Genomic DNA, 27645 nt, shown 5'->3' on the forward strand with positions numbered 1-27645 from the left:
ATTTTCCTAATCCTGTGTCATCTCCCTTGTCATGTTGTTGTAGGTGTGATGTCACATATTGCCTTGTCATAATCGTGAACTCAGAAGGGTTTGTAGGCATGAAGAGGCGCAATTAACATGTTTATGCCTTTGGTCACCTTTCAAGTAGTAGTTTTTGCTGATGTTGATTGCATGTTAAGTGAACGTTGTTTATGCTAATCTAAGCTAGACGCTGCTTGTGATAGTTTTAGGTATGTGCAATCTAAGTTGATCCATATCATAGCTAATGCTTTGTTTACCTATGTTGGTAACTGAAAAATCTTCTTTGGGAGATTTTGTTTTATGAAAGATGAGAATAAATGGTTAATTAACTTGTTGCTTTGGAGCGTTTCTCTAAAAAGACATTTTTATGTAATGTTTTCTTGCAAATACATCTGATAAAAGTGTTTTTGGAAGCCCCAGCATATGTCTGCATTCTTGGTCTTGGTTCTTGAAATTTATTTTTGCATTGCCTATAAGAGAGTACAGATGTGTGGCTTTGAAAAAATATCTTTCCCTCTGGCTTAAAGCACTGCTTGGTATAGGAGTGTGTATCTTTAGACTTGAAAGAGATTAGTACTGGAAATTTTCTCTTTTTTTTTTCCTGAGTAATGAATAAGTTTGAAAATTACATTAGAGAGACTTTATTAATGGACTTGCATGTTTAATACCAGCTTGTTTTGCTTGTTTGAAGAAGCTGCTTTCTCTTTTTTGATATAAAAGCACTACTATCCTTTTTAATTTTACTTTTGAGATTTAACACCTGAAACTTTTTGTACAACAGTTCGATACCTTCTGACAAGTTGTAAGCCAATCTGAGATAGTGTTAGGGGTACTTGACATAGTTCCTCCATGAGAAAGTGTTGATACCTTTTTCTTGTGTCAGGCGAGCTTAATGTGGTAATTGTGTTGTTACAGTGGTGTTACAATGTGGCAGTATTTGGAGGTAGAGGTGGTGTCTTATTAGAGCCCACCGGGTATTGGGCAGCTTTTGGGCAAATGAGCCTTTCAGCCACAAGATGAAGGTTTGTTTATTTGAAAGCTGGTATCTCTTTCCAGTTACACAAGTTAGTCTAATAAAAGCTGCTACTCCTGCCAAAGGTCTTAAATTTCCTTACCTCATTTAAGGAAACATGCTGGTTTAGTTTGGACTTGTTTGTCTTGAGTGGAGAATAGTTGTAATGGCTTTTTGGTTTTTCCCCTTGCATGTTAGAATTGTTTGTGTAGCTAACAGCCAGGTGTCATAGATGGCTTGTTTTATAGCTGGCCTGACACACTTTCGGTAGCAGTGGGCAGGAGTGTGTGAATTCTAAGTTTGCAAAGCCTGTGAAGGTTAATCCCTGCCCTGTGCCAACAAACTGTCTCATGGTTAAAGGGCAACCTGCTCCTTGTATTTACAAAGAACCTCTTAAAAAGAATCAAACTATGTACTACTTTTAAACCCTCTTTTATGTCTAGCATTTCTATTTTAGCTTTATTTTGCTGTTTACAAAATGGAAACATTTTTCAGTTATTGAGATCAAATAAGCAAGATAAAATTTTAAGACTGGCAGTTGAAACAACTTTCCAACTCTTCCAAGTTGAGGATATGAGTATTTTAACTAAATAGGAAAGTATATTCATGAATTTACAGATTATTTCAACTTAAAAAAAAACCCCAAACCTACTAGTTTTATTTCTATTCTTTTTATTAAATGCACTTTGACTCTGTGAAGACACTAGCCTTCATGCAAAGGAATGTTTCTCAGCCTTTTTGCACTCCCTTGATGACACTGTCAGTTTATTTTGGTTTAAATTTTTTTTCAAACTATGAGTTCGGGATTGGGAGGAAATACAAGTTGAAAATTAAGTTTGAGCTTTCACTGGTTCAGAGTGTGTCAGTGCTTAGTCTGAAGTTAGTATATACTTTAAAGACAGTGTATATTGTAGTTTTCAGCTGTGAAGAGGTTGCTGTGATCTCATTTAGGGACTTTACAGACTGAAACATCAGTTTTTAGACTCATTTCCCTCTGTCAGAAAAAATCTGAATATTGACATTTTTTCCCTACCCCTCACATTTTCTTAACATTCTCAGTGGGTCTTGTTGGGAGGAAGTGATATTCCGTTATACTTATCAAACCTTGTTAAATAAGTAATCCATTTATTTTGTGATAATGGAATTCAACATACACCTACAGGTCGAATGTCATCTGTGGTATATTTACTATAAATTATGTAAAGGAAATGTAATTTTATTTTCAGGTCCTAGAATAAGATTTTGAGGCAGCCCTTTAAAACTTTTTTTTTAATAGTTAAATTAATTTGTAACTAATGTGTTTTCTGTTGTGTATTGAATCTGAAATACCATAGTCTGTTGAAGGGTCTTACTGTTTCTTGCACTTGTACTAATTTTACTGAGGACATTCTTCTGCACATTTCTAATTTAGGGATGGTAATGCAAACTTTGTAATGATCTGTTTCAATACAAAATCTCTCTTGATAGAGAACAAAGTACTTAACCAATGTCAGTTGTATGTGGCATAGGAGAATAATAATTGTTCAGAGGAACCTGCAAATATTTCTTTGCAGTGCCTTATGAAGTTGTTATCCTTGTAAACTTAAGTTAGTGGAGATATTAATGTGGGATTTTTGTCATTATTATGTAGTAACCTAGTGTTTCACTTTTTGCAGTCTTTCAGAAACAAGATAGCCATGGCCACAGAAATTGGCTCCCCGCCCCGATTTTTCCATATGCCGAGGTTCCAGCACCAGGCGCCTCGGCAGTTGTTCTACAAAAGACCTGATTTTGCACAGCAGCAAGCAATGCAACAGCTTACCTTTGATGGAAAGCGGATGAGAAAAGCTGTGAACCGAAAAACCATAGACTACAATCCCTCTGTAATTAAATATTTGGAGGTTAGTTAATTTTCTGGTTTTGTTTGAAAAACTTATTCCTTCCTGAAATTTGTGATTGTTCTTTTCAGTGTCCATAGAGCACTGGAATACTGGGACATCTACTGCTGCATTTTCAAACTAAATGGCAAATGCTTATAAATTTGGTATAGTATGAATACAAAGGGGTTTGGTCCTTGGTAATAAAACTGCACATATACACAGCTGATCTTGTAGTTTATGTAAACACCAATTTTTACATTCTGTCTTGGAATTCCAGCTTGGAGTACAATTGAGTGTCTTGTGTGATATTCTGACTTTTCAGTGAACATAAAAGCTTATTATAAATAACGTAATTGTTCTTCTTTCTGTTTTGAAATAGAAATTTCCTGAAGTGAGAAGTAAACCATTAGTATTTCCCCTCCAAAACTAGGGCACCATAAAAATATTTTCTCATCATTTCACTAAATAGCACTGCAACTTGCACTGTGGTCTCTGAAAGTCCCTTTCTGTACAGTTAGTAGATACAGAACAATTTAAATGAAGTTTTGTTGAGGAAATGTTTCTGTAAAAATGCTTTTTTAGCTTTCCTGATGGGGTGGTATTAATTTCTTAAGAAATATGATTTTATGATCAAGATTCACTGTACAAGTACTCGATATTACCTCAGAAGAAATAGAATCAAATCTGTAAATACAGGAGCTGCTGGAATCTAAACAGCAACATTGCAAAAACATGATGAAACTAATTCAATCTGCTGTGGCCAGTGCATGATTATAGCTTGTAGGTGTTAACAACTGGAAGGCTTTCTTAGCAGATAATTTAAATTTATTATTAAAATCTGTTTAAACACCAAACATTTAAAACATATCCTTATATTTTAGGAATGGCCCAAAATTATTCTATTAGTAGTAGACTAATTGAAAAAAAAATTTTAGTAGTTCAGGACCTTTTTTACTATGGCAGAAATAAGCACCCTCAAACTTCTGTTTATTAAAACAAAGTCGTATCTGTATGTTTTGGATGCTTACACAAAATTAGGATATAACAGCATTCCATTTCAGTCCCGGCTTCAATAATACTGATTTAATTTGATATGATTCTATAAAAAATTAGAAAAGTGGTTTATATGTAATTTGCTCTTGGCTTAAGAAATTCTAGCAAACTGTAGTACTGTGCTGGAAATGTTTTACCTAGAATTTTAGCTTATATTTCTAATACATACACAGATCCAAATTGGTAAAGTCTACAGCACGAAGCTGAAATAATTTAATTCTTAATTCATGTAAAGTGCTTTTGAAAAGGTTGTGTTTGACAGCTCACAAAATTTAACTAATCGAAGGCATTTTTATCCCTTGGTCTTCTAAGTTTTATCCATTTGAATGCATTGTTATCTTTATGCTTCAGCTGCAGAAGCTTCCTTTCTAGCTCGTGTCACTGTGCGGGATTTCATTTAGAGTTCATCATTCATCAATACAGCTCCTAATGGTGTAAATGCTTATCCTGAACTAAAGCTTTTGAAATGATTGAACGTGCTTCTTGTAGAGTACCTATTAGCCTGGGCAGCAAAGTACCAGTTATCTTTGTTACAATAATGTGGCTTATTACATAGGATTGCTCCTTTCATGTTGTTAAACTGCAATTTTAAATGAGCTGCTCTAGCCTGATGAAATTAGGACTTTAAACATTCTTGAATCTTTTGCTTATGCTGTACAAATTCTACAGGTTTACCAAGACCAAAGTCTTTTAAGTGAGTTTATTCTAAAATCCTTGGAGTGCTTTGGAATTTCCCAAACAGGCTGTCAGCGTGTTCCTTATTTTCTGTTGGTTAACAATGAAGTATAGTGGTGGTATGAACTAGGAGTTATTTTCTTCTTTCCAGAATAGAGTATGGCAGAGAGACCAGCGAGATATGCGAGCAATCCAGCCTGATGCAGGATATTATAATGACGTAAGTAAAATCTTTCTATGCCTTGATGAAATTCTGTGGATAAAATTTGTTCAGAAAATCAGAAGGATTCTGCCTGCCAGCTGAGGTTATCTTTTTGTCCACAAGAGGCCTTAAAGATATGAAGGATATCTTCATTCTACATTATCTTGTTCTGTTGGATTCCATGTCCACAAAGAAAACCTGAAGTTGGATAGGCTTTTAATTTTTGGACATAAGAACTCTCATAATGCACTGAGCTCGCAAAGCTGCTCTTGAAGATGCTGGTTCTGGATGTTTGAGATGGTAAATCATGCAGACTTATGAACGCTTCTAGCGACTTACTTCTGATGATATCCCTGCAAATTAAAAACTTGCTTTTCCAGAAATGGGAGTTCAGAATGTATGCTTTTCTTGCAGTTTCTGGTTAGAAATGTCATTACTAAATCTTTTGTTTCTTCTCTTGTAGTTGGTCCCTCCTATAGGAATGCTGAACAACCCTATGAATGCTGTAACAACAAAATTTGTTCGGACATCTACTAATAAAGTAAAATGCCCAGTGTTTGTTGTCAGGGTGAGTATAGTGTTGGATTTACTTAGTTGTATTGTCTTAATTTAAAGTGATATTTGTAACAGAGGAAAAAAACAAGGTAACAGTTAAAGCATGTCCAAATAAAACTAACATGTGAAATGTTTGGACTACTTCTGTGTTTAGTCTTTCTGTGAAGGGTTTTAGGAGATTAAGTGGTAAGGTCTGAGTACAAAATAATTCTTACTCTCACAGTTTGAGTTGCACTTCCTACTTTTTTCATTTGGAAGGGCTAATTATCTTGACTCTCAGAAAAAAGACAATTCAGTCTCTGTGCTGTTTGATTCTTGTAGCATCTTTTAACAACTTTTCCATTATGTCAGTATCAGCAGTATCGTTTAGTATGGATATTGTGTGCTAGAAATATATTGGTGCCAATAAGCTGTTTCTTCTCTTATGGCTAGATTTTTTTTTTTCATTGCTTTTACAGTGGGCCTTGTCCTGTTGTTACAAAAGAAAGGCAAAAGCCCTCTTGAACAGTTCTGCATTTCTGTCTATCTTGCATCCTCTAGAAAGTCATTTAGTAAATTCCAATTCTGCAGATTTCCTGGAAGAAGCTTATGATTTATTTGGAGGATTGTGAAGAAATATTTGAATGCTATATTTGCACAGTTTACTTAAATTTTTCTTTTGCAGTGGACTCCTGAGGGGAGACGCTTGGTCACTGGTGCATCTAGTGGAGAGTTCACTTTATGGAATGGACTGACTTTCAATTTTGAAACGATATTGCAGGTAAATTCACCTGTCAAGATTTCTGTGTATTTGCTTGAGGTCTTGGAGTGTGTTTTAGGAACACATCTTCACCCTGCTCATCATGGGTCTGTGGTCTAAATGCAGTAATGGGAGCCTTAGAGATCTTTTATTTTTTTTTATTCTGCTCTGACCCCATGTCAGACTGTGGCTATAGGCAGTTCATTTAATGCTTCTCATTCCATCTCCATATGCTACACTAACTGTTAGCAGAAACATACTATGAGTATTTGTAATAATGAAGAAACACTTTGGAAACAAAATGCAAATACTCTTCATTTATTATTTAGAAGACCATTGTATACAGAATAAGGGAAATTCCTCCCCCCCGCTAACATCTTGAATCTAACTAGGTCATTATTGTTTTCATTTCTTTGTTCCAGCTGTTAACTAGGAACTTTACTAACTTTTGTGTTTGTGTGGGTCAGATAGTATTTGAATGTGTTTGCTAGAAGTTTTGTTTCTGAATTTACAGGCTCACGACAGCCCTGTAAGGGCTATGACTTGGTCACACAATGATATGTGGATGCTGACAGCAGACCACGGGGGATATGTGAAATACTGGCAGTCCAACATGAACAACGTCAAGATGTTCCAGGCACATAAGGAGGCGATTAGAGAGGCCAGGTTTATACACAATATACCATTTTCTGTAGTACCTATTGCCATGATTAGACTGTTCTCTAAGTGTATTCTGGGTGCAGAAATGCATGGGTTCTGTCAGATTCTGGGAAACTTCCTGCACCACATAAACACAATATTTTCTTTTGTTTCCACATTATCACCGTTTTGCTGGCACCTTTCTGAATTAGTATTGTCCCAGTATCCGCCTCTGCAATATGTTAGAGATGTATTTGTCTGCCGCATTTTGCACTGGTATTCTTTTCATTTTTATATGGTGACGATGTGTATCAGTTATTCCTTTTTATACGCACTGTGTAAGACAACAATTTCATTCCAAATAAAGAATTCAGTCTTTAATAATCTAACTGAATAAAATATAAAGCCTTCAGAAATAAAACACCTGCATAGTTCTCACAAAATAATAAAACACTAAATAAAGTGAAGAACTGCTTGGCTTGGTGAAGCCAAGACTTCCAGTAATACTAAATACCCACGCAGACTGCCACATACAGAAGTCTAATGTTAATACTGAATGGGTTCTTCAAGCTTGAAACTGTAAGCAAGCCATTGAAAAGAAGACTGTAGGATATTCTCTTGGTTCAGTGTTGATGCCTCAGTTGTGCAACTGTCTATTTATATAAAAAATGGAATCTATAGTGATACAATCAGTAAGATGTAAATGAAGGTTGTTTCTAAAGCAAACCTGCACATAATCTTTAGTAAGATATGGAAATGTTTTTAAAGTAAGCCTGAAGAGAAGCTGCAGATCCAAAATGAAGCTAAAGCAGTGTTTCTTCGGGTTCAGGTGCTGGCCCTTGGCCATAAAGGTTCACTGCCACAAAACCACTTTCTGCTAAAGTCACCATTTTTCTTTGATAGGGTGCAGCGTTTTCTGCCAGAGTTTGATTATGAGAAGTGCTTACATTGGATTCAGTTACTGTCTGACTGTCATGGCCATACACTGAATTTCTCTACTATTTTAAGCCCTTTCCTGATCATAAAGATCTAGGATTTCACAAGGGCTCCCTCATGGTCTTTCACTGCACCAGAAAGGAAGTGAGTGCCTGTCAGTTGCTGGAGATGTTCTGGCCCTAATCACATGGCTAAAAAACTCCTTGCTTTTCCAGTGACTTTCATCAAGCGATATTGACTGTTCAATCTGGAAGCTGCTTCTGTGTCTGTAGGATTCTTTTCATTGTGTTGATGGGGTGTAATAAGAGGGATTTTTTCCAAATTACTTTTACAATAAGAGGTACGCTTGTTTTGTATACAATTTTTTCAACAGTTAATCTAACTAGCATTTTCCTGTGACCAGCTTTCCCTTATTTTTGCTTCTCTGCTGCAAAGCACCTGTGGCTGAAGAGGAGTTTTTTCCTAAGAACTGTTCTCCTGTGCTTCTACACAGTGTCACTTTCTTACGGATTTTACCAAACATGAAAATCTAGGTTGACAGTTACCAAATCATATTGGTGTTGCTTCTCATCCTCCAGAGAAGGCACTACCGTGTACGTTCATAGGTAGGAAGGTGCTAAGAATAAATTCCAGATTTTTTTTCCTCATTTGACAGGGGACTGCAATGCAATAGTAATCCTATGCTAAATTCATGTCTTGTGATGAAGTGTCATTTGGCAGGCGCTGTATTCACTTAAAAGTCCCTATGTTCAAATGCATCCTTCAGTGTGTAACACATTACAGTATAATTTTGCCCTGTCTGAGAAGCATAGATAATCTGTTAAATGCTGACTTCTTTCCCCTGCTGTGTGTCTTCATGTAACAGTTTCTCACCCACGGATAATAAATTTGCTACATGCTCTGACGACGGCACTGTTAGAATCTGGGACTTTCTACGTTGCCATGAGGAGAGAATTCTTCGAGGTATGTGTACCAAAAGTACTGATTGGGGTATTTCAAAAGGGGGAAAAACCTTTTTTTAACTAGGTGTTCACAGTACAGAAGTATCAGCTTGTCTACATTTTTGTATTACATCCCTGTCTTAAATCCTCCAAACAAGTTTTTGTTTGGCTGCTGCAATAGGTGCCTTACAATACTCAGGCTGCAGTTCACAATGGCGTTACTCTTGTTTATTGTCCACTTAAGCTCTAAACAGCGGAGTTGGATATAAGGACATTTTTTCTACTGCTAATGTTGGTAGGAACAGCCATTTCTGGATCAGGAATACATTTACCTTTCTCCAAAGCTTAATCTTTGTGACCACTTTTACTTCAGAACATAAATCTTCATGTAGAGGATTCCGTTCTTCTCATGGGAGTGCCTTCCATTCTGATTTCTTCAGAGGCAAGGTAGTTGGTTTTTCTCAGTCCTTAAGAGGAGAGCATTTAGGTAGAGAAAACAAGTAAATTTTGATCACATCATGCATAGCACATGCAAATAATCCTAGCTTCAGTTCAGTAGTTTTCTGTCCGACATCTGTGTGTGCTAACTTCTGGTGCCTTTCCACTGGCCTTGTTGAGCTTTCTCCTTCTCTTGTTGCATTCTTATTGAACAATAACAATAGCTTCTGACAACTATTCCTTTCTTGCAGAAGATGTCAAAGGTACATAATTTAATAGGAGAATGTATTAAAGACTTCCATGAAATTGGGGGTTGTAGGCATGCAGATAAACTGCAAAGAAGGTATGCAATAAAAACATGGAATTTCGGTTTTAGGTTTGTGAGCTTGTTCAGTGCTTTACTAAATTAAGGATTTTTCTTTTTTAAAATCATGCTTCCAGCTTGGACCTGGATTGTGTATTTTACGAAGTAGAGCTCTCCCTGTTTCTCTTGACTCTTAAGCTCTCTTGTTTTACTAATGCATTACTTTTAATCACCACTACTTTGAAAAGATGTTGGGCTCCAGCGTTCTTGCAATGATGATATTCTAACAGAATCTGTGCATAGATATTATGGTAGACGTGTTCTTTGCAGGACCTGGCAAGTGAATTTCTAGGCTATATCACTGACATCTGTTATTCTGGAAGGACCTGAACAGATTAGGGATTGCTTGATGCTTTACAAAAGAAATCATTCTGCACTAAACACATTGTATACCCTCCTCCAAGTTTGTACTAGCTACTAATTTAAACCGTGTGGAAGAAATGGGGATTGTCTCCATGCAGCATTGTTGAGGCTATAAAAATCCCTCCAGTTCTTCTACATTCTTTTAATGTTCTGCATAAAGTAGGAGTAAAGCATTTAATTTAGGCCACAGGGAACAGAACTTGCATTATATTTCCTTCTGTTATCTTGTGTACTTAAACATTTTGGTTGTGACTATCTCAGATAGAATTATGCTTTAATTTCTTACAGTTTATACGTCTCAATATAGAATTTATAGTTTGAAAAATAGCTCTGTAAAGTATATCTTTGTTTCTACTTATATGATGTACCCACAATACACTTAATCTTTTACGTAAGTTGGAAATATTTAGAAAACTTAAATCTCTGGATAAAGTTGGACAGGGCAGATTATTCCTTGTTTCTGCTGTCAGATAGGCAAAAACAAAAACAAAAAAACCTGAAAAACAACCCAAACACTGGCACCAGAAAGTCCCCCACAACAAAACAAAAATAATACCTAAAATCCCCGAGTGCTGGGAGCGGGAGGATGTTTCTGCAAAACATGCAAATTTGATATGGTTTTGCTCCCTAGTGCTATTGTGAAATATGATCAGAAAACATATTTGAAAGAACTGTATGGGTAACAGGTTTCTTGGTGGAAAATACAAGCTTTCATTTTCGTTATTTGGAGTTTACAGCTTATGGCTTTAGGAAACTGATCTGCAGCTTTTTGCTTCTCCAGATGCATTCTGCTTTTACATATTTAGGAGTGTGATCTGTAATACTTTGCTTAGTACAGCCTTCAAAATGTGTAAATACTCATGCCATTGCCATTGCAAAGTTAGTGATCTGTAAATTAAAATTCTGTTAGCACTTCATTAAAAACATATTTTGTTATTTACAAGAAGTGTTTAGATCAAATACCATGTTAAGGAATTTTTATTTCCTACTTTTCTTTACTTCCTACTTTTCCTACTTTCACAAACCATGCTTCAGCTATTCTGGTTAATATTGGTGCTGTGAAGTTGAAGGGATTCTACAGTGTAGTTTAGATCTAAAGCTTCACTTAGTGTTTTAAGGTATTCTTCAGGTTATCACACTGAATTATAAAAATCAAATGCAGTTATTAATTTACAGTCAGATGTGTTCATAAAAAATGTTATCACTCACATGGATACAATATCAATATATCATTATTCCTACCGATTTTTCAGGAACAAATCAAGGAACATATTTTAAGAAACAGACTTGAGGACTTTAATGCTAAGGAATGCTTTTAAAGCAATTCTGTAAAGAGCATTAAAGGTACTGGGATAAGCTTTGCTGATACAGAAAAAGGACAAAATTCTATAGGCTTGTTACAGGTGCTTTTTTTTTGCACTGGAATAAACTAATCTAATTTATTTCTATTATCTGATGAAATGTTTCCCTTTACTTAAAACTGGTCTGAAGGAACAATTCTAGTCTTGCCTTCCAAAGAGGATTGGAAAAACAAATTGGAAGTGGTAAGTTACATAGGACTACTTCTTACGGTTTTGCTGGAGTTCTTTCAGCTGTCTACAGTAGGCTATGCTTTTTTTGTTTCAGTAGTTAAAGCCATGAATATATGGGCTGCATGAGAAACACTTATTAACTGTGTCCAGCTTCCTTTTAATTTGTCAAAATGAAAATAAACAGAACACCCTGTTTTGTTCTTCATATATAATGCCAGAAGTTCTAGATCTTTTTTCTTTAATCTGACTCAGAGTCCCTTTGCTGCCCAGCTTTTCACTAATTTATGTTGCTCTGCTGCTGTTTCTACCATCGTGGCTTTCCAGGGCATAGTAGGTGGAGCTTGGGTGTTTTGTTAGATGTTTTGTTAGAAGTATGTTCAAATTTATCAGGTTCCTTTTTAATATTGTAAAGAAATAAATAGGATTAAAATCTTCCATTTCTTGGGGAGCCATCTTTAAGTAACTCATCTTCAAGTGAATTATCTTAAAGAACTTGAAGGTGGGGGAAATGGCATTGTCATAGTCACTTACCTGCTTGTTTCCCTTCAGCCCAATTACTGCCTGTCTTTTCTCTTGATGTAAAGGTGCTGTACTCCTAATTCTGCACCGGTAGTTTTTGCCTATGTTAATATCTGTAATTTTGCCATTTTGATGGTGGTAACAAGTACAGTTTGGTGCACTTCCTAGAATACACTGGTAGGAATCGAACTGATGTTAAAATAACAAGATACCAGAAACAGTCTATAGTATAGCAATATGTTGTTTTTATGTCAGTAGTCTGTTACTCTGAAAGATATTTCCAATAATGGTATTTATAACAAAACACCATCAGGTCTTTAGTCTAAACAGTTGCAGTGAAGTTAATGCTAGGACTCATGTAAACAGTCTCCATTTCTGTAAGAACACACACATTATGGCTTTTAATAATGTTAATTACATCTAGTGAAAAAATGCATGTAGTAAAACCTTGATGTCCCTTTATTTCTATTGAGAAATTAATGTTATCAATTATTTGACCGGGGGCTGTGAATCTCTCAGTATTGGGGCTGTGCTAATGTGTCTGAGAATATTTTGGGTAGATAATTAGTAAACACATGATTCCTTAATTATAATTTTCTCAGCATGAAATCATGCATCAGGAGGCTACAAACACATTTCAATGTCGTCAGTTCCACTGTCCTTCCTTCTCCTTCCTTTCAGTCACACACACAAAATCCAGTAGAAATGTGTGCTTGGGAGGACTGTAAGGTTTTCGTTCTGAAATCTAAATGAGTATATGTTCCCAGGATTTCAAAGGCTGCCTGGCTTAAATAGGTCTTTTGAGGAGGATGACACTATCCTTCAGAGAGCTGGGTAGAAACCCAGGATTTGGTAAGACATTTTTATAGATAAGTTTTTTTCTATTTTCTGGCTGTAAAATAGAGTAGTACACTAAATGATCTTCCAGCCAACGTGGTAGATTTGGCAAAAGATTTTTCTTATCCTAGCTTGAACAGTTAAAAGCCATCATGATTCTTTTACGTTCTGTCTGGATTTAAAATTTGCCATTTGTAACAAGTAATTTCTTACTAGTACGTGATTTACTCTAAGAAAAGTCTTTTGCCTGTCTTTAATAACATTGTTCTGCCTGGAATTTCCTGTTCAGGCATAATACTGGTGCAAAAAATCTTCACCTATAAAATAACATGTATGCCTGTACATGAATGCAGAAGTCACAGCAGTCATGGTAAACTTATTTTTCATCTGCACACAAGTTCTGAAAAAGTGTCTCCGTAGCTAGTCATATAGAAATAACTGGACAATTTTTTTATTCCTCCCTCCCTCCCTCCCTGTTTCTGGATCTTCATTATCAAATAAAATACCATGAAGTGTCTTTAGTTGTTTAAATCTATTGCATGGTTTGTATACTCTGCACTTTCTGCCTGAAAGTGAAGGATCTCTTTAAAGTTTTTGACATCCGATTCCTCAGTCAAAAAGCAAATCAAATCCTGTACTTAAATTTAGAGAAGATGTGTTCAGTAGTTAAAAGGAACCTGAGAACCAGAACTACATCTTCCATTTGTCCTTTGCTTTTAAACATACTTAGTAGCTAGCTCTTAGGCTTTGAAGCAGGTAGCTTCTAAACCTGTTACCTTTTTCTGGAATGTAATTGAACTCTACCTTGGATAATTTAAAAAAAAATAAAAAACTTGATGTTTCTGTTTCCATCTTTCTTCCCTTTAAGTGAGGTTTTTCTTTTGTCCTCCTTGTCTTAGTAGGGAGGCAAACCCCAGCAAATTCAAGAAATGCACCTATGTTGATACTGTGTTTCTTGTAAGGAGATGTAGTGTTTAAATCTTCTTTTTTTTTTGTGGGGGCTTCCTTCTTTGTACTGTTAGGGTTTCAGGTATATCTGATAAAGTCTCTTAGTCTACTGATGCATCCTTACATGAATGAATATTAGAAGGATTTTTCCTCGGAACAAAAGCCCAAGACGAGATAAGACATGGCTGATATTGGCACCAACCATATCAATCTAGTGAAGGAAAGTCCTTGAATTTTTTAACTTAAAGATCAGTTGTTTTGAAATGCTAGTATCACATCAGTTAAATCTCCTCTTTATTGGAGGGTTTTAGTATGCCAGCTTAGGTTGCGGGTCTCTGATCTTTTTGAATCTTCATTGCCAAAGCAAAGTTTGGGGTGGGGGAAGAGGGATAAGTTGCAGCTAAGTCTTCTGAGGTACGGTTGTGCTCTAAATGGCTGTGCGTCAAAATTTTCATGCATTTTAGACATAAGAAATGTTAGGAAACTCGCTCACTGTGATGTTAATAGTGAATCTGTGAGGGTTGCGGTTTTTTTTTTTTCCTTCACAAGGAGTTCAGATCGCTTGCACAGTCAGTGATGCAGGAGCCCTTTTGTTTTGCTGTATGTGTTGTGCCAGCCCTAATGCTGCTGCTTTGGGGTTGTATGCACCGAGGCCCCTTTTTACAGTCTCATTCACTTTTTCATCTCATTAGGAAACCTATTCTTGAGATTGAGTTATAAATATTGTATACAATTTCCAGCTTCATAAATGGAAGTTATCATGCAAAATATATTTTCCTAGTGTACTTCACTGCACTTTTTCCAAAGTAATGCCAAGGATTTGGAGTGTGAATACATATACACCTTCCTGAGCTCATAGATGATGTCAGTGATTACTGCTTGTTAGGGTAGTGGGTATAACCTATGTTAGATGGGAAGAATCCAATCTCTCCTTGCTTGAGGCTACTAAAAAATATTCAGGTGTCATCTAGCAAGTCCATTTTATTCCTGAATATGACTTTCAAGGCTACAGCAACTTGGTTTTCTCTGTATAGGAAACTTTATTAGAGGTAGAGTTTGTTAATATAGCTAATTCTATTTGTGTTAAATGTAAAAATCCATATGAGAATTGAGAAACTTCCTACTATTTTGACTTATATCAAGTTCCTATTTGTGAAGTGTTCTCTATTGGACAAAAATTTTATTTTGATCAACTATACTTGAGGTCCTTGGTTTATGTGATTGAAAGGTGGCGATTAGGAGGTAGCTTCATGATGCCTTTGCTCCCTAAAACAATGCCAGGAGAATTAGATGGTATTGAAGACTGCTCTTGGAGCTGGTTGCGTCTGATATGCCTTAAAAGCATTTGGTTTATATTGCAGTTCAGTTCTGAGTAATGTCAAAGTACGACATACTAAGTCTTAGAGTTCTGATTCTCATCTAGAATCTAGTGTTTTAAAAATTCTGAGAAGCTAATAACTAAGAATATATAGAATTGTCAAAGAATGAGTAAAAGAGATCATGAGAGATGAGCCACAACACCATGCTATGAAAAAAGTTATACCGGACACTTCTGTCAACGCTTTTCATGAGACAAGAATGAAGAGGCACTGTGCAAGAATGAGATTATTTCAGATTCAATTTTGAAATCTCTTTTCTTCTCTGAAAATTGTCCTGAAGCTGAAAGCTATATAATCTCTTATGTTGAGTCCGAGGGCAAATTTTACACTAAAAAGGCTAGTATTTGTAAAAAATCTATTTTGTTAAGCTTGGAGGAATATTGAGAAACCCTTGTGTTTCACAGGACAGCCAGCTCTTAGTGATGCTGAAATACATGATACTTCCTTAAGGTGTTTTATGATTGCATCATTAGGATTTCTTGCTTCTGCCTCCTTTTGTGTGTTTGTTAATTGGAAGGAGTAGGTAAATACTGAACTAGGTGAAACCTTTTTTATGGTTTGTTAGTATACATACTTCAGTGGTGAGAACTTTACTTCCATTTGTTGTGACTACATATAGAAGTTAACATAATATGGCACAATACTCTGCATAGTGGTCAGGATTCACCTACAGTGAGAACTATTGATGCAGCAGTGAGCTTTGTCCTCGAGCCCTGCTCATAGTTGTTGAGAAATTAAAACATTACTTTAAACAGATTATTGATACTAATGAAAAAAATCCTGAACTACAGAGGCATTCAAATACTGATGCTAAGATAATACCAGTCTTCCTTTCTTGGCACAAGTGTAATTGTTGAAAAGGATGCAGGTTGTGTGCATTAAGGGTGGTGACTTCCTGGTATCTGCTCACCAGTATTTGTCATATCAAAGGTTCTCAACTGAAACAAAACCATCTGGAGTTAGTCTTATGCAAGTTAGGTTAGTAATTCGTCTTCTCTGATAAAATCTTACACGGATAAATACTCAGAGTTTGACCTTTTTTTTTATGGAATCTCTCATCTGACATGCCATTTCCTACTAGAGTGTAACTACAGAAATATGCTATTTCAGAATAAATGGTATAAGTCTTCAAAAAAGTAAAAACCACAATTCCCTGGTGAAAATAATCCATGTCAGTCCTTAGAAACTTGCCTTGCAGGCTTCTTGACTCCACTTTCCTTTTGTGTGTGGATTAAACAAATCTCCTTTGCCCTTTCCCTTTTCCCTTACCCTCTGTACTAAAAGCTGTTGTGCATGTAGGTAAGCACAGACTTTGCAAAGCATTTGATATTTTCTTTTGCATCTTTTCAACTCTACGTACTCAAATTATTTCCTATTATAGTACGTTTAGCTCTGAGCGATATTCTGGCTTTAGTAGTGAGACACTCTGCATAAAGTTTTATCATATGAATAACATTGTAGTTCTCATACTTAAGATTACACATTCACATAGACAGCCAGGCACTGGGAGCTGAGGAGATATCTTGCAAATGTTTTCCCTAAAATGTGGCAGTATGTTTTTTTTTCTCTTCCATACCCGCCTGGCCTTACATTCTCATGAGAAAGCTGGTCCTGCTCATCATACGTTGCATTTGTAGGAAGACACAGAGTCAAAAGAGAAACTGGGGAATGTGCTGAATGGGATTGTATAGCAGATCAGGAGAAAGGGATAAATAAGAATCCTGAAAAAAATTTGGTGAAAGGTGGCTGGAAATGAGAAGGATGGCAAATGGGAGGAAAGTTTGGAGGCTGTGTCAGTATAAAAAACTTAATAAAACAACAGCTGGTGTAAGGATTGAGAAAGATAATGGCAGTGTGAGCAAGGAGATGAGAATGAGGTGGTGGAAACTAACAGAAGTTATGCTCCTGGAACTGTGGGGATAAATCAGGGTAAACTCAGTTGCTGGAGCAGCCAGAGAAGAGGCTGGGTTTTCATGGCTGCATGACACACTTAGACACAAGTGGACAGTATATAATGTACCAAGAGTGTCTGTATATATACTATAATGTGTGTGTGGAAATGTGTAATAATAGTACCCATATGCATACACAGATTCCCCCCCACCCCCAATCTCTCAGATTTTATGTTCTATGTCATGACTCTTACAGACTCAAGTTGATGAGTTTGAGTAGAGTTAGGGACACATTCTCTGTTCATTCAGAAGATGAGTATGGAGTGCTATTTTAGTGAGTGAATGATGCCATCAATCCTACTGTAGCTAGGAGAAAGCTGTCTCTACCAGCTGATTAAAAATCCTTATGCTTTTTAATAGTCCCTAAGAAGTAATGTGGATTTTTTTTCTTTTTTTTCTTCTTCCAAGTTTTGTTGATTTAGTAGCTCTAAAACGGAAATACCTAATAGTTGCTCTTCAGACCTAAGGCTAGCTCTGGATTGCTTCAGTTGAGAATATAATAAAGGCACATGTGTGCTGCATGCTTCTGCAAAAAGTGGTTGATTAGATTAAGCATGCAAATATGTAATCAACATTTATTTTCAAAGCACGGTTCCAGAACTTTCCAAGTGACTGATACTCATTTCACAGTGAAAATACAAACTGTCATTTAATTTTGCTACTTACAGATAAAGGCTTTTTGTTGAAAACAAAACACTTTTCAAGGGAAGACATTTTGATTTTTACTGTTGGAAGTGTATGTGTGTATTGCAGGTGAAGTAGCTGTCTCATGGTGCTCGTTCCCGGCAGAGCCTGTTTCCGAAAAGGCAAACATCTGGCTATTCCTGGTAGTTTTATAAATTCCTATTTTATAGAGGAAAGAATTCTCACAGGTTTTTTTTTTTTGGAAATTGAAAAATGGGCTGTTAAATGTCTTGGCTTCAAGGAAGCACAGCTGTAAGCATCAGAAGTGCAGCTATATAGGAGAAAACTACAACTTTTCTAAATATTTTTATCTTCTAAAAAGTTTCACAGACTAAGTTTAACATTTCTCCCATCCCAGACAGCTTGGATTACTGTTTGTAATTATTATCTCAGTGGAAGCATCTGATCTTTCTAGTTCTGCAAGACATTATTTTGATACATTACACAATCCGTCAAGTTCTGGCTTATGTTGAACAATTTAAAGCATGGCTTAGTTACGTTTGTTTTTTTTTTTAAATGCAGTATTTTCTTAATATTTGTCATATTGTATATAAATTGATTTTGCTCCAATAAAGATATGTAGGTAGGTAGAGCTATTCCAGATATACCTACAGTCACATAAAGAAGTGGTCGTATCACTTCAGTATAATTTTCTGGTGTAGACACGGCAAGGACTGCAAGTATCTTACATATATTGTTTTTGAAGACAGAAAGTTATCTTTAACGGGTTTTGACTATTCATAGAAATTGCGTGTGGACCTTTTTGCTCACCAAAATAAGCTTTTAAAGGGAACTTATCATAGCCATTTAAATATAAAATAGTTTAGTTTATATAGTTTCTTTTAATTAGAAACTATTTAAATAGTTTCTCTGACCTGAGAAACTGAAAGTTACCTAGAACATGACTGGAATAGGTGCTTCTACCAAGTCCCCAAGATCTCAGAGATAAACTTAAAATTTCCATTCAGAAAAGTTGAGGAATGTTTCCTTGGCTGCTAAAAACTGGCAAAAACAATATCTTTTAGTAAAAAGCGCACCCAGCTTTCTGGTATGTGCTGGCAGATGCATATTTTCTACTCTATGTGCAATAGCTTTTTTTCTTTGCCTTTTTATTTAGAATGATGGAGCATGAAAATATTTTAAACGTTATATTAAAATCTTACTTTTTCAACTTCCATCACATTAAAAAAACCTTCCTCTAAAAAGAGTCATAACACCTGATAAATTAGTAGCTTAACTATGTAGCTATTCTAGCCCTCAAAGAAAGAGTAGGATGAATTGATGAAAAAATGTAGCTCAGGATCCAGTCTATTATTACTATTATTATATGTTAGGGAAAATCAAGTCCAAATATTTATACAATACTTTTACATTTGAACTTATATTTATAGCTGACTTTTTTCTCTCTTCTCCAAGCTGATCCTATTCTGCTTTATTTTTCTGTGTGTGTTAAGATTTAGGGAAGGAGTAGATCTGGTAAGTATTTACCGTCCTCAGATTGAGAATTTGCATATCAAGACTTTAACGTTCTTCCTTGCTTAACACAAGGCCTAATGGTCATTAAGAACTATTTTTTTATCGAAGGTTGAGGTTCCTCCTGGCTTTGTAATCAGTACACTTAAGGATTAAAAAAATCTGAGTATCTTGTTTCAATTCAATGAAGAGCTGAGTCCCCCACCCCCAGCTTTCCATGGGAGAAACTTGTCCTGAGATGCGGCATAGAGTTTCAGATGAAACTAAGACATTTTCCTTTGAAAAGAGAATTTTCATGATTCTTTCATATTTGGAGATACATAGCACAAATTGATGAATAAATGGTATTCACAGGTAAGTAATTTCCCACTTAAGTGCAAGTCTAATGGAAATCCCCAGAAGTTTGAGTTCAAACTCATTTGATGTTCCAGGTATGTTGGCATTAGAAAAATAAATATTAAGGTAAAGTTAAAAGTTCTAAAAAAGAAAATATTTTAGTCTATATCTTTCTGTAGTCCAGTGGAAAACACATTTAAAATATCTTTTTTACTGGGGAGATGGAGGGTAAAATTTTCAGTTGGGGTGGTGGGTTTTCTTGGTTTTGTTTTATTTAGCTGTTCTCTTACTAGTGTGGTAGAAGAGTATGAGAGTTTTGCTTAATTTTAGATATTGTGCAGTCTCTGTCCTTGGAGGTTTTCAACATAAAACTGGATAAACCCATGAGCAACCTGGTCTGTCTGACCCAATAGCTTTGAGCAGGAGGTTGAACAAGAGTCTTCTGAGGTTCCTTCCAACCTGACTTACCCTGTGATCTTATGATACTGAATTCCCCTGTTTTGCCAAAGGGTAAACAAAGGAACAAAAAACCTAGTGATTTAATTTTTAGTTACCTTCAGCTGTATACCAGCATGTATGATTTAAGGAACCAACCTTCCAAAGACTGTATCAAAAATTCTTTCTTTTTTTTAACTTGTTTTTCTTCAAGCTTTTAACATGCTTGAGGAAGTGCATGTTATCTATTTGGATTGGAAGGATTTCTTAATGTTTAGTGGAACTTTTTCCAGAGATGGTAAATGCTTGGTTGTTCCATACCAGTGACTAATAGTTTGTTCAACTTAGTCATTATTGAAGTTTAAGTAGTTGCTTAGAGTCCTCCTACAAGCAATGAAAATTTCTTGTAAATAAGATGTGATAGCATGCTGTCAGTGTCTTTGAAGCTCCTTCTGATTATGTAGTAACAGTGAGGTAAAAAAATACCTCTCTATATATAGATATACATATATAATGCAATTGTTATATATGCATATATAACTTCAGTCTCTATAAGTATATGGCTTTTATAATGGTACCCAGTGGCACATTTTATAGACTTAATATTAGTTTGCTACTTTCTTGTTTGTTTCAAAATTGTGCAGTCCTGAAATAGATTGTGCAGGTAGCGTTGTAAAGCTCTAAAGCACATGCACAATTAAAATAGATTGAAAGTGTTAGCTTTAAAAGAAAAAAGTAATATAGGTAAATGCTTTACTTCCTTAAACTGAAACAGCCTAGGTTTGTCCATGTGCTTTGTTATTACTGTTCTTGAAGGTGCATTTCTCTAGAGCATGTTTCCAAGTTATCCAAAGAAGCTGTAAGTAGACCTGTTGTGTTTGCAAACATCAGCCCTTATGTCTAGTTGGAATGGGTGTTAGAGATTTTTTTCTTTCTTTCAAGCAGAAGCTGGTCTACATAATGTATTTCATTGTTCATGCCCACACCAATCCCAGGTCTTGCCTGACCTTTATGTCTAAACCCAAATTATGTAATTAACTTTCAAGTTTAAGCATATTAACAGAAGACTGCACAATATTAAATATAATTTTGAGACTGTGATTATCTTAAAAAAATTAAAATCAAAATAGAGGTTGCTGTATCTTGAAACATGCTACTTTTCAAGCACTTGAAAAGTCCAAACCAGGTTTATTCTGGTGTTTCTACTACAGCTGAGTTCTGAAAGGAACACCAGCACATTTTAAAAACTGTAGACAAAATTCCCCCTTCTGAAGTGTAATTAAATCAGCAGCAAGGAACAGTTGCACATGGAACATACTACCCGGACAGCTATCAAGCATACTTGTATATAGCATAGTTACAAGATCTAAAAATTGTTAGCAAGATCTCTCTGTTTTCTAAAGGTTGACTAGGTCTGCAGCTTGATATGGTGCAGTGGGTTACTGCTTGCTGTTTGTGCCTGGTCAAGAAGAATCCTGCCTTTTCTTTACATCCGCCTTCTGTGCTTTCTTATCCATGCATAATTTGTAGGCAGAAATAATGTTTTTAAATAGACCAGTGTTGTTCGGGTTTTTTGTTTGTTTGTTTTTAAAGCCACACCAACCTGTTGTAAGGATGCAAACTTGCTTATTTTAGGTCAGCTGATATAGTTGGATAATAAGATGTCTTTTCCCTACAGATCTTGCTTTAGCTCTTAAATCCTCAAACAGCAATGACTCTTTGTTGCTTCCCTAGCAGGAGCTCCACCTACTTAAAGTGAATGTATAAGGTGTTTTCTCTTTGTCAATACATATATTCTCAAAATCATTATTCTCTTGGCTAGTTTGCTAAATCTAGTGGTTAGGAATATCAATAATGTTGATGAATATGGGTTTCTGTGGATCACTGCTCTCCTGTTGGAAGTCCGTGTTCTCCAGAGACTTACAAGTAAGCATATGGTATTAAGACTAGGAATGTAAAAAACTAACTTCACTCAGACAATTCTTTTATTACATTAAATTGATTTATATGCTGCAGTTGTACTCTGGAGATCTTTGGGCAAAGGTAGGTTCTCTCTTTCACACTATTCCCAGCTTATCAGGAATATCCTTTGTTTCCAAAGGAGTGGAGAAAAAAAATGATCATTCTAATCACCTACAAAAGCATGCTAGATTTGTCATTTCTGTAGTATGTATTGCATTTGCTGACAGTTTCAAACAGGGCTTTTAAAAAAATGCAACCAGACATTTTAATGCTAGTATTAAACTTTAGAATTTCTGCGTTCACATTGTGAAACTGGAATGGTGGAGGCTTTAAATAGCAGGTGCAATCCTGCCGGCCATTTTTGTGGAGTGATAACTACTGCTTCCTGTCTGGGGAGAAAAAAAAATCCTGCTTGCTCAAAGGCTCCTTCACATGCTGCGTGCTTCTCTCCCACTTTGCCATTTTCTTTTCCCTGCATCACGGAATTCTTCAAGGGATATACAGTCTTTCTCCCTAAGAGCACTTACTGTGTATGCTTCAGTCTACAATTTGACCGTAAGTCTGGATGGGAATACTGGCAGTTAAGTCTGTCTGTGTTTTGCACAATGGTTGAAGTTCCATTAGTTTCTGCAGAACTCTGTCCTATCAGGTATCATTACTGCAACATATGCAGCAAGCCATCGCACTTTACTGAAATTCAAAGAAGGTTCTATATAATGGTGTTTTAGTCCACAGAAATTATTTACCAGAAATACCAGGAGTTATTTTTAACCCATTACACAATATTTTATTGACCAAATTAATAACTTTTGTTCCAACAGAATGTTGGTATTTTAATAAGTTTTTAAACTTTTTTGCAAGATGTCAAAATGCAAGTAAGGAGTAGGCATGAGACAAGTTTTCCTGAAAAATACTTAGAAGCAGCAATTACCACAAGTAACTAACAAACATAGTAGTGGTATTTGAAAATGGAACAATTGGGGGATTTTTAATTAGAAGTTAATTTTAATTTGGAGTGCCATATTAAAAATCTTAGAAATTAATGTTGCATTTACTAGACATTAAGAGTATCAGAGTATCTTTCCTTATGTGTCTACTCTTTGGCATCCTTGCACAGAAAGGAGGACTCAAGCTCAGGAGTGAAAAGCGAATTAATTTTTCAGTTTATTACAGTCCATGGCTTTTTGGTACCCGTTACTGTGAATTGGACATCGGCATGGTAGCAGCCGGTAACCCTGCTGATTTAGGTAACATTCTACTGACCAGATGTTGTGTGATAATTCTAGTTCCAATCAGTCTGAATAAACTACCTGGTAGTGAAAGGTGGTAAATTGCACTAATCGTCTAGAAAATCAGTCCCTCACAAAAAAAAGTTTCTCTTCATTAATGTGGTAGCAGAAAAGACTTCGTAAAACTATATGATAGATAAATCAGGGTTTTCTTTAAAAACTACTATAACTTTTGTAAAAGTTTACTTGTTTGTACATGATAGTAGGAATAAAGGGTTTTACTGCTTATTTTGCCATAGAATGTATCTGATATGCATACTGCATCTCACTGTAGACATCATGTGAAAGAACTTAAAATTCCTAGTGTTTTTCTTTTCTGTGAAAAGTGCATTGATACAAAGGCACAACCAGCCTCATTGATGTGCGGTCTTGAGGAGATTAGGACACTGCTGATGGAGTGCAAATGATTAATGCCCAGTCTCCAATAGATGAAGAAAAGCCAGGTGTTTCTCAGTCTGCTGTACCTTTTTCTCCAATGTAGTGCTTGGGTCGCAGTTGATCACGTTCATGACACATTGACGCTTGTAAAACTGCATCTTGTAGCAGCAGATAATTCACAAGGGAATATGTATTCCAAAAATAGAGACTAGTCTAATGAAGGTGTATTTTGTGTACTAAAGCAATAACTGTATTTTAACTTGCACTGAAAATAAACTGTTGACATGGGATTATACCTGTAAAAGCTTCCTTTTTTGTTGTTAACTTTTTAAGGTTAAAAATGCACTTTGCTCCCCAATACAGGGTTGCTGTATTAACAGAAATATTAAAACCCAAAATGTAAATTTGGCAGAACTGTTATCTTGCATCATTTTGCCAACAAATATATTTTTGTTTTTTTCAGTTTCCTTAGTAGGTTACTTCAGTAGCAATGGCATGCTCTTACATAGCCTTTTCTGAAACAGAAATTATGCCATCTTCTTTCATGAAAGTCATCTTTTTTTGGTCTCTGCTTCTGTTAGTATTTGAATGAGCCTTATATATGGAGATTTATCTGTGCAAGTGAAGAGGAGACTTTACTACCTCCCCCACAGTTGCTGGCTCAATTTACCAGTAATGTTATTTTACAGAAGACTTCTAAAGTCCAACTTCCTAGAAGAGAAATACTGCAGTTTTCCATTTCTCAGCTTAGCTATTTCTACACAGCACAGACAGCACTGTAAAAGGTGTTTTATTTGAAGAGCACAGATTAGTTCCACTCAAGGGTCAAGATAGCAACCTTTTACTGGTGATGACTTTTCCCTCACTATTTATGTGCCTAACCTACTTTGTTCTTCCTGTTATTTTGTGAAAGTATGCCATTTTCCCAAGAGCACTACTTTTAGCTTCTGTCTCCTATCTCTGTAGTTTCATATATGGACCGAGTTTATTGTTATTATGTGGACTGGTTTGTACATTTCTGAGACTGGAAAGATATTTTGTATTTCCTTTCTTTTGGTGTGTGTAAGACTAAAAACTTTAAAAGCTGCTACAGAAAGCACTGAGAGAAATGTAAAGATTCCTTAGGAAAGAGCTTTCTGAATCATAGCTGCCCAGTAAACACTTGTTCTCTTTTGACTTCTATTTTAAATTGATGATCTAGTTGGCATTTTCTTTTGGTGGTTTGAGCCCACATTTTTTACACAGCTGCAGGTTATTTGCGTGATTGAAGTTTAGCAGGTATCTTTTTTTGGTGTTTTCATATAACAAATGCTCCAGAAAAACCCAGGAAAAAACCCCAACCATAGATAACTTGTTTATATTTTCAACTTCTATTTCCACAACAGTAATAACTAAAATCTCGAGTATTAATATTACCGCTTTTGTGCTAGTCTTGTAACAAAGAAGACTGAGTTAAAATACTGCAGGCAAGATCGTTTCAGAAAAAATTAAGTTTCTTTTTTCTCATTTTCTTCTCATTGCTGAGGAGATGGTCTGAATTGTCTTTCTCTGCTATGCATGCACTTATGCATAGATGGATGTTCTCTGACTTGGATTCTTTTGTCCATGTCATTTGGCTTTTTATGTATTTTCTAGAATTTTGGCTTTATGAATTTTCTGGAATTCTGTATAAACTTTTAAAAAACTTTCTTGTAGAGTTCAAAAAGTATTTCAGACTAACTTTTTTTCCCTGGAGGTGTAAGTTTTTGACTAACAAAGTTTCTGTATATCCTTTAATTAGAAAATTTTCAGTTTGAAATGTTAGACAATGTCTCTGGTACCAACATGGAGAGGTATGTAATAACATCCAGGAGTTATTTGCTCCAGGTGTAGACGTGGCATTTGAATTGAATATTTTTCTGTTTCTAGGGAGAAAATTTTCCAGTTCTAACCAACATTTTTTTTTCCGTGAAAGTTCCACTTAATTCATGAGAACGTACACTGCAGTTATAATTACATTATGCTCTTACGATACTTTCCTGCAAACCTCTGCATCATTCCTTTATGCTTATTTTGGAAATTTGTAACATGCTACTGAGTGCATGTACCTGTAGATTCAAATACAAATTCAGTCATAGACTACTTCACAGAGGGAAACACCACACTTAAATGCCAGTGTAATATTAGTATCTTGTCTGATTTTTTTTTTTTTTTTTTTTATTCCTTTGAAGTCAGCAGTGAAAGATATCTAACTGGTAGTCATTTCAAGAAGCACAGGGTTCAAAGAATTATTCAGTCTATCCATAACATGGTGTGGTGGGATCTGTTTACTTCTTGTATCCTCTATTCTGATTTTCAAAGAACAGTCTGTTAATATGTTGTCATATGAAACCTGTTTCACACCTACTTTTTTTTACATGAAGAAGAAATAGTATTTTTTCCTACACTTTACATCAAATACCATTTGTTTTGTTCACGTCTACTTGTGACATTAGTAATTGAATCTAAGACCAGCATTTTCCATGAATTCTTACCAGTACTTTTTGTTTGGAACCCCACTTAAACTGGTGATGGGCCCCTTTGCCTTTCTTCTTCTCATAACCATGTATGTCATCTTCTACATGTTCTACATATTTTTTTTCCCCTGGTTTTGATATATCTGAGTTATTTAAGTACTCTTTGGATTGTTTTATCCCATTTCTTCCTGTTGACATCTCTCCCTTTCTTTGTTAGGTTTTATTGCACAAAATCCCTGGTAAGTTCTCAACACCATCTTTTTTCCTGTCTCTCTGTTCGATCACATGTGAAGAGCTTTACTATTTGATCCATTCATGTGCTTGTGGAATTTAAAATGATACATGGGGATGCATGGTATATTTAAAGAGCTTCATAAATATTTATACAGCTACACTCCACAAAACAGTTGCTTAATAGGGGTCCTATTTTTAGAATTGAAACAAAAATAAAAAGTACTTGGGTTCCTCCACTTAAACAGGGACTTCTGTATTATCTCTAAATCTGAAAGAGGAAAAGATTTTCTTAAATTTCAAAATTAATAGGTGGCAGGAAGGAGGACTAGGTCCACAGATGTGGTGGTGGTGATATAGAAAAGCACAAGAAAATAAGAGGAAATAAGAGCACTGATGGTGCAGAAATTTGAAGTAAGACTGTGATAAAACATTCCTTGTTTCTGTCTCTCACCTGAGCTCATCTGTTCTTTGCTGCTTGATTGAAATTTCAGTGGAAGGTATTATCTCTATTATGTTTCTGTAACACTATTCAAATCCTTGTTTTGCCTCTGCGTTTAATTATATTTTTGCACTGATTTTTTTAAATTTTGCTGTGTTTCTTCTCATTAGCCCTGAAATCACCACTAGGTTAGACATGTTCGTCAGTCAGCATATGATATTACATGCTGAGGTTTTTTCTGTTTTAGGTCATGATACTCTGCTCATTGTCTGTCTTTCTGTCCTCATAATTTACAGCCCTTTCATATTTCAGTTGCTTGAAAATTGGTCCTTTGTGGTTGAGATGAAAATGCTCCTGTCTGTTCAGCTTCACCTCTGTATAGAAAGAGTAGTGCTTTGTAGCTTTAGGCCAATAGTATGTGCTCTGCTTTCTGCCAGCAGTTTACTGCAGTAGACCTGCTGCTTCCTAGTTTGCGCAATCTTGGTGGTACTGTAAAATGAAAAGAGCAAATGAAATGGCCTCTATCTGCATATGCCTTCTTGGATCTCTTATACTTGCTAATTGCCTGGATTACTGACTGCCACAAATCTTTTCCTAGAGTCTATGCAAAGTTTGATAATCTCTCTGTTGTCCTCCTGCCCCACCCCTGGGCCAGCTGCTGTTCATTTATTACTGAGAGCAGGTGCTTGTGCAGGATTTGCCCTAGAACCAAAGAAAATAGTTTTCCTAACTTCTGCGTACCTAAACTCACTATTTCTTTGCTTAAAATGATAATGGGCTCATGCTTACAGGATGTTCTGTATTGGTAAACTGGCTATCAAAAGTAGCTTACATGGCTTTTTTGGTTGGCAAGAAGGAAAACAGTTTTCCTGCAAACTTGCTCTCCCTTAAAGTGAGAAGCTGGCTGGACAAGTGTTCTTCTGTGACTGGCCAGATAAACATGCCTGCCATTAAAA

At 35.8% G+C, this 27645-nt stretch overlaps 1 protein-coding gene across 1 annotated transcript in view; it reads left to right on the forward strand.

Annotated features, from left to right (window-relative positions):
- Nucleotides 1–27645, forward strand: part of WDR33 (WD repeat domain 33) — a 72008-nt gene that overhangs the window by 14667 nt on the left and 29696 nt on the right. The window contains exons 2-7 of the mRNA XM_075032032.1: nucleotides 2689–2913; nucleotides 4772–4840; nucleotides 5286–5390; nucleotides 6042–6137; nucleotides 6631–6782; nucleotides 8557–8654. Of these exons, the coding sequence (XP_074888133.1) occupies nucleotides 2710–2913; nucleotides 4772–4840; nucleotides 5286–5390; nucleotides 6042–6137; nucleotides 6631–6782; nucleotides 8557–8654 (724 nt within the window). The 5' untranslated portion in view covers nucleotides 2689–2709. The remainder of the gene's footprint in view (nucleotides 1–2688; nucleotides 2914–4771; nucleotides 4841–5285; nucleotides 5391–6041; nucleotides 6138–6630; nucleotides 6783–8556; nucleotides 8655–27645) is intronic.

Source organism: Buteo buteo, chromosome 7 (genome assembly GCF_964188355.1).
Source record: "Buteo buteo chromosome 7, bButBut1.hap1.1, whole genome shotgun sequence".
NCBI lineage: Eukaryota > Metazoa > Chordata > Aves > Accipitriformes > Accipitridae > Buteo > Buteo buteo.